This window comes from Montipora foliosa, chromosome 13 (genome assembly GCF_036669935.1).
Source record: "Montipora foliosa isolate CH-2021 chromosome 13, ASM3666993v2, whole genome shotgun sequence".
NCBI classification, from domain to species: Eukaryota; Metazoa; Cnidaria; class Anthozoa; order Scleractinia; family Acroporidae; genus Montipora; species Montipora foliosa.
This window is the reverse complement of record NC_090881.1, coordinates 19036196-19043695: the sequence shown is the minus strand read 5'-3', so window position 1 is coordinate 19043695 and position 7500 is coordinate 19036196. Positions and strand designations below refer to the sequence as shown.

The 7500-nt window shown below is 39.3% G+C and overlaps 2 protein-coding genes across 2 annotated transcripts in view; both read left to right on the top strand.

Annotated features, from left to right (window-relative positions):
• Positions 1-7500, top strand: part of LOC137981811 (protein kinase C-binding protein NELL2-like) — a 91662-nt gene that overhangs the window by 6837 nt on the left and 77325 nt on the right. The gene's annotated exons all lie outside the window — the stretch shown is intronic.
• Positions 5629-7500, top strand: part of LOC137983443 (fibrillin-1-like) — a 14770-nt gene continuing 12898 nt past the window's right edge. The window contains exons 1-4 of the mRNA XM_068830630.1: positions 5629-5814; positions 6209-6323; positions 6756-6878; positions 7167-7289. Of these exons, the coding sequence (XP_068686731.1) occupies positions 5629-5814; positions 6209-6323; positions 6756-6878; positions 7167-7289 (547 nt within the window). The remainder of the gene's footprint in view (positions 5815-6208; positions 6324-6755; positions 6879-7166; positions 7290-7500) is intronic.

Below are 7500 nucleotides of genomic sequence, written 5' to 3'. Positions count from 1 at the left end.
AAGCAACTACGAATACAACTCCACACACCCTTACACGTTCTGCTTGTATAGAAATGCTGGACGATCTAGAATATTCTATGCATTACATAGAATGTAGGCAGTGTGGTCCAGTGGTTAGGGCGTTGGGTTTGCATGCGGCTGCTCCGGGTTCAAATCCGTTCTAACCTCTGGCTTGGATTTGTTCCCGGTTGTCCCTGATTAAACTCCACCACTCTTTGTAAATAGCCAACTGGTTGCCTCCTGCCAGTTGGGTTCTTAATGATGTTTCTGTTAAGTTTGAATTGTTACTTTCACCTTGTCAACAGTGGAGTGCCTGTAAACTAGGTTGATAGCTAAGTGTACTTCCACTATATAGAAAGCACTTGGATTTACATTTTTACATCCTAAATTTCTATTTTTAGACCTTTATAGAGTAGGCAATGGGGTCTCTATGGGATTAATGAACAAAGTCCCAAATGGCTAGGGCTCCCAAAGAACATTCATTTACTTATCTGGGCACGGTTGTTCAAGAGCCGATTAACGCTAATCCCAGATTAACGCTGATATTCGGCAAAACTTTATTTTAGAGGAAGTCAATCTTTAAAAATATAAATAAGCAAAAGAAACTTTCACCAAATAGTTGAAAGTATGAGACAAAACTGGTTTACGTTAATCCTGCATTAAGTTAATCGGCTTTCGGACATGCAACCGGGCCCTGGAATGTCCGAAATTGTCTGCTCTAATAAAACTGAGCAGCTATTTGGTCTAATAGTAAGCAACCGTCTGCTAACCGTTTAACCACTGCGACTTTGTCCCATTTCCTTACTCATATGCCGCTAAACATGAATATGCCCGAGGAGGGAACAGGTGAAAATAGCCATTATATGACTTGTCAAGATAACATGACTTTTTCATTAAAATTGTCACGTAAACTTTCAGTAAAAAAAAACAAACGTCCGAACACTAAACTGAAGAAACAATCACAGTTCATGACAATTCGGAAAGGTTTAAACAGAAAAGCGCGCAAAAAAAGACGGAAACAAATAGTTTTAAACTCCAGGTGAATTTTTAAAATAAATCAAGAATTAGGCCACTTTGTTCAATAAATTGAAAAAAAGGCAGATTTTTTCAAACCTAACTGCGGCTTAAGATTAAACTTCATGTTGATACAATTGGTTGCTCTACTTAAACCAGCCGCAAACTTCAAATTTTGTTGAAACCCCTGAGAATAGAAAGTGCAGCGTCTGTTAAAACATTGAATTATTCTCTGCATATCTCTAGACATGGAAATGGCATGGCCCACACAAGGAATAAAAAAGACTCCCGTCAGGATGGTGATCTAATCTAAACTGAAATAACTGACGAGGTTATATCTTAATTTGGTGTTATATCTCCACTCGTCTGCCCAATTTTAATTGCAATAACTGTGGCGTCATCGGATGTCAGAAAACTGCACGCTATGTACATGAGCAAATTAGGCATCCACCATAAGTACTCAGTTTCTAGACAGAACAAGCTTAAACGACGAAATCGTTTGCTCAGTATGACGCATCCAGGTAATCGTTTTCTTACATAGTAAACAACATATTTACTTTGGGCCCTTCTTTCAATTTATATAGATCATTAGAAAAACAATTCCTTTAATTGTCATGACCGACTGATGAATAAATGATGCCTTTAAAAGACATTTAACGTATATAAGGGCGGCAAACCTTTCGCGATCGACCAAGTTTTCTTAGAGTCCTATCCGGCTTTATGGTGTCTGATGCTCCAAACATGAGACGCTATCGCACTTTTGTTCTCGACTGCCTGGTTATCTCCTTTCTTTGGCTGGCTTGCCTTAAGATCAAAACACTTGCTAATCAAGGTGAGAAAAAAGTTCTTGTCAACATCTAATTCAGGAACTCTTATAGAGCATGGAAGGTGATGCCATGCATATAGTTCTAAACTAAATTAACTATGAGAGTGTGATGTGAAAGACTCTCCAAAAGCTTGAGATTTTTGCCGTTAGACACAAGCTTAAAGTGTGACAAACTGGAGTGACAGGGCTTCACATCATTACTGCTCAAATGGAATAAATGAAACAGTAAATTAACGACAGACAATGATATTCACGTGACTTTGGAGTTTATGACACATGATCTTTTCTTGTAATCTCTTTTTCAAAACCGTTTTATCTCCAGAGCATTGATTATCTAATTTCTACGACGGAATGGCTTCTAATGAATTGATGCCCAATGTTACAAAAGTTGTCAAACTTAGTTTTGAACTAGGGGTTACGTTTATGCAAACGTTGGCCGTGTAGCACTTATATTTCAACAGACTGAATTAACTATGAGAGTGTGATGTTAAGTGCTATTTTCTACCCATGCAAACCATGTGAGCGTTAGCCCTACTAATGGAAATGGGCCCACACAAGGGCAGAGAAAAACTCTGACCTGGGTGGGAATGCCGTGAATTTGACATCTGCAATTCCCACGACCTGCTCCCGGCTGACCTTGTAGCTCAGTCGGTAGAGCAGCGGTGATTTAACCCGAAGGTCGTGGGTTCATTTTCCACCCTGGTCAGAATTTTTCTCTGTCCTTGTGTGGGCCCATTTCCATCAGTAGGCAGGGGCACCCAAGGAATCTGTTCCTCACATTATCTGTTCCCCAGAGGAATCCTGCTGGCTGGCAAAAATACAGGTGTTTCGATGAGCTGGCTGGGAAATTTTGTTATTGATAGAGGTTTTGCCTGGGAAAAACTGACTTTTTCCAGCATTTCAACCCGAGCTGGCTGTAGAAACTCTGAAGACCGAGGACGACTAAAAAAAAAAAAAAACCCCTTCCCTCTCCCAGAGAATAGTCACAAACATACGACGGCTGGTCAGAGTGATTGGGCTTGCAGAAAAAACTTGTTTTTTTCGCGGGTTTGTCGCTTTTGTTCGGTCGTTTTGGATCGAGGGATTTGAAAGCGCGCAAAATTCCTGGCTGGGAAATAACTTTGATCAGCTGGCTGGGAAACCAACCAATTTTATCTGGCTGGCTGGGAATTTTCTTGTGTGTCTTGCTGGGAAAAAGGAACAGATAATGTTTTCCCAGCAACACTGAAAAACACCAGAAAATGCCTTAATAACATTTATTTTCATTAACTGGGGTATAATAATACATTTTACAACAAATCGGTCGTTGGGTGCCCCTGAGTAGGACTAACGCTCACATGGTTTACATGGGTAGAAAATAGCACTTAACATCACACTCTCATAGTTAATTCAGTCTGTTGAAATATAAGTGCTACACGGCCAACGTTTGCATAAACGTAACCCCTAGTTCAAAACTAAGTTTGACAACTTTTGTAACATTGGGCATCAATTCATTAGAAGCCATTCCGTCGTAGAAATTAGATAATCAATGCTCTGGAGATAAAACGGTTTTGAAAAAGAGATTACAAGAAAAGATCATGTGTCATAAACTCCAAAGTCACGTGAATATCATTGTCTGTCGTTAATTTACTGTTTCATTTATTCCATTTGAGCAGTAATGATGTGAAGCCCTGTCACTCCAGTTTGTCACACTTTAAGCTTGTGTCTAACGGCAAAAATCTCAAGCTTTTGGAGAGTCTTTCAAAGTCGGGAGCCACAGGCATTGACAAAATCTCTGGAGATTTTTTGAAAATTGCGGCCTATGCTATTTCTCCATCATTAACATATATATTCAAAAACGCCATCGTCTCGAGCAGCTTCCCTGACGATTGGAAAATTGCCAGGGTCTTGCTTCTTTTTAAAAATAGGGCCAAAACCTGCACCAGATAATTACAGACCGATCTCTATCTTGCCAGTAATAACCCAAGTAACGGAAAAAAGTATCTACGTCAAGGTTGTTGATTTCGAAGCTAATTACCGCGGGCGACTTTTCCTCGAAGCCTGGCACTCTACTTTAGACCCGAACGTTGCGAATGATCATATCAAACTTCTAGAAGCCTACAAAAGCATCGTGCGACCATGAATTGCATGGCCACGCGCGCAAGCTTCACGCTACGTTACTTTAAATAGTGTATGATAACGAACTTCGCTTTCATATCACTGATGAATGCTTAAGAATTAGCTGAAACGTCTGTTGAGAAATATCAAGATTCAGAGGCAAACCTTTTTCCTCAGAACTTATGAATATGTGAGTACCTTACATCTAATAATATTCTTTCGTATCATCGATTTGGCTTCCGCAAACTTGACTCGACTGCTGCAGCTCTCTTAGATAGCTCAAACAGCTAGTATGTTAATATGGATAGAAGAGTGCTAGGCCTTGCTGTGTTCTTGGACTTAAAAAATGCATTTTATACCGGCCGTCAATCACAGGATTCTGCTGCGCAAGTTTGAACTATATGGTATCACTGCACTTGGAGCAACCTCAAGTCAAAATTATTTGCAGTTAAATGATACGATGTCATCTGAAACACAAATTACCCGTGGTAGCCCTCAAGGGTCTATTCTTGGCCCTCTTTTCTTCCTCTTATGCGTAAATGAAATTAAGTCTAAATGTAGCAAAAACAAAATATATGCAAATCCGTTCTAACTACAAGCTAAGAAACTTACAGTCTCAACCGTGTATTGAAATTAATGGAGGAAAATCTTAAACAGGTTTATCATAGTAGGGTTCTTGGCAAAGAAATCGACCAGCATATATCTTGGGACAGAGTGTTGCCAAAAGAGTTAGTTCGCGAGTAGAAGGCGAATTCAGGAGTTTGTCGAGGGAGGCACTCTAGTTTCAATATATAATGCTTTAATCCAGCCACAATATAAGTGAAGTATGGGATACCCTAGGGAAAGGGCTCTTTAACGGGCTCCAGAAACTTCCGAATAGATCAGCTCGACTGATTAATGAATCTATTCAATGATACTCCCGCCACCGAGGCTTTAGGTCTCGTACGCTGGGAAAATCTAGAAACTCAACGGGCTAAGGCAAAGATACTGTATAAAATAGTCAATGGGTTGGCTCCTTAATGCCTTACTGATCTTTTCATAAGTAAGAATGATACATCACATCATAAACTTAGGAAATCCTCCACCTCACTGCAGTTACCGCTACCCAAAACTGAATATCGAAAAAAAAAAACGTTTTTGCTAGAGTGAAGCAAAATTGTGGAACTCGCGTCCTGCTACACTTCGACGGTGAATCTGATACCCTTTCAATCTTTAAAAAAAAAATTAATGCGCACACCTTTCAGCTGATTTTTGCTGCTCTCCTACTATGGAGAAAGTAGAAATATTTTTAGTGAATAGAATTATTAGCTGGTAATTTATAGTAAGTACAAAAAAACAAAAAACAAACTGTAAATAATTGTAAATAGTTATAAGTTATTCGCTTTGCTCATTTTATTGTAACCACACGCCCCTTGTGGAAATCAGCTTTTAAGGATAATTATTAAGTAGACGGGGCAAGCGTGTATAAATAAAGTTTTACTTACTTACTTTACTTTACTTATTTCCCGCCAATATTTTGTGACCTTCGGCTGTTAGTGATGTCTTCACATTTCCCAATTTGTTTGTGTAAAATTGCAACATTTGCACTAGATAAGCGTCAGTGACTTGCGTCATTCTGCATAGATTGTTCCCGTCGAACCATCCACCTTCTTCCTGTACAAAAGGGCCAATACTTTCAAGGACACGTGTTTATGAATTTCACTGTGGGAAAATACGGATGTGAACATTGGTGTCTCTTGGAAAACAAGTGTGTGTCTGTCAACATTGGTAGCGGAAAATCTCCAAGCAGCGTTATCTGTGAACTGAGTGATTCGGACCACTGTCAGCACCGGAAAGATCTCAAGCCAAGACAGGGTTGGACATACAGAGCCGCAAAGGTATCTCATGTTAAATTGAAACGATTGGGCCAGATTTCACCCCTTCTTAGCATAACTGAAGTGGTGTGGGTATTGCTTTGCTTTTGTTATCAGGCTAAATCTCAGTTTTATCTCAGCTTTTACTTCCCGCATCAAAGTGATTTGTTTATGGGATGTGAAACTAATTACACTCACAAATAGTGCAGCAAAACGTGGAAATGACATGGCTAATCATATAAAACGATTTTTCGATATCTTAATCTACTACGGTGTTGGGAAACGATTGAGTATATGTTAACAGGGAAGGCAAACCAAAAAGTAAAACATTAAATATCTCCGCGACTGATAAATTCCAGCCATGGAACGTCGTGCTCTGAACTGAATTCGATATATTATGATTATCTTACCTCATCAGAATCCTTGCTGTTTCAATCCATGCCTCAACAATGGAAAGTGTCTTTTGGGATACACTGAGAAGAACTATGCCTGTGAGTGTCCACTGGGATTTGCAGGAGAAAACTGCGAAAAAGGTAAGGACAGGCAAATGTCATCACCTTTCTTTGCTGCTTTACTAAGAACGTACAACGTTTAAGTGTGGCAGCTACTAAGTTGAAGAAGGAAAGAGAAGGTTTTGCGAAAGCAGAAATGATTTTAAAAATGGACGGTCATGTTCAAGTGCAGAAGCAGTTGTGTTCCTCGCTTTTAGCCGTATTGGAAATTCAATATCTTGGGTTCGTTTTGATCTTCGCTTTTTTGGCCAAAGGTTGGTCAGAAGTATCAGTCCTATATAACATAGGATGGTATTTCTTTCGCTGTTATAGCCACATTCAAATTCAAAGTCATTGAGGCGCCTTTCAAACAGTCATTATAGTTCATGATGGTGAAAAAAGATCAAAGTGAATTGCTCGATAATTTTTATCAAACTTTAAAACTTTGAGTACCTGTATCCTTTTCTCATTAAGATGTCGATGAATGCAACACCGGGAGCCATGATTGCAATGAAAATGCAACTTGTACAACTACGGCTGGAAACTTCAACTGCACGTGTAAGGCAGGCTTTACTGGTGATGGACGGTCATGTACAGGTACAATAGCTATAAATGTTCCTTTTATTCGTATTGCCAGAAAATATCACTGGTTCATTTTGAGCTGCGAATTTTTTAGCGTACTATTCGTCAGAAGCATAAACTCTCATATAAAAGGTGCTGATAGGTTTTTTGTAGTTGGCCACATTCGTAAGTGAGGGCCTTGTTCAAATTAAACAGTCATGCTTGTTCAGTATGATGGTGAACGAAGATCAACTGTTGGATGATTTTTATCAAAAGGCTTTAAAAGTCGTTAATTGAGTACCTGTATCCTTTCTTGGTATTCAGATGTCAATGAATGCAGCACCGGGATCCATGATTGCAATGAAAATGCAACTTGTGCAAATACGGCTGGAAACTTCAACTGCACATGCAAGACAGGCATTACTGGAGATGGACGGTCATGTTCAGGTACAATAGCAGTAGTGTCGCTTACTTTCAAGTTATTCGCATTAGAACTGATATCACTAGTTCATTTTGAGCTGAGCCTTTGTTTTTGTCAATTCTCACATGAAACCGGATGGTCTTTCTTTAGTCGTGGTCATTCATTCCCCGTTCAAACGGTCATCATACTGTTGATGATAGTAAACGAAGGTCAAAGTGTTTAATGGATAATTTTTAT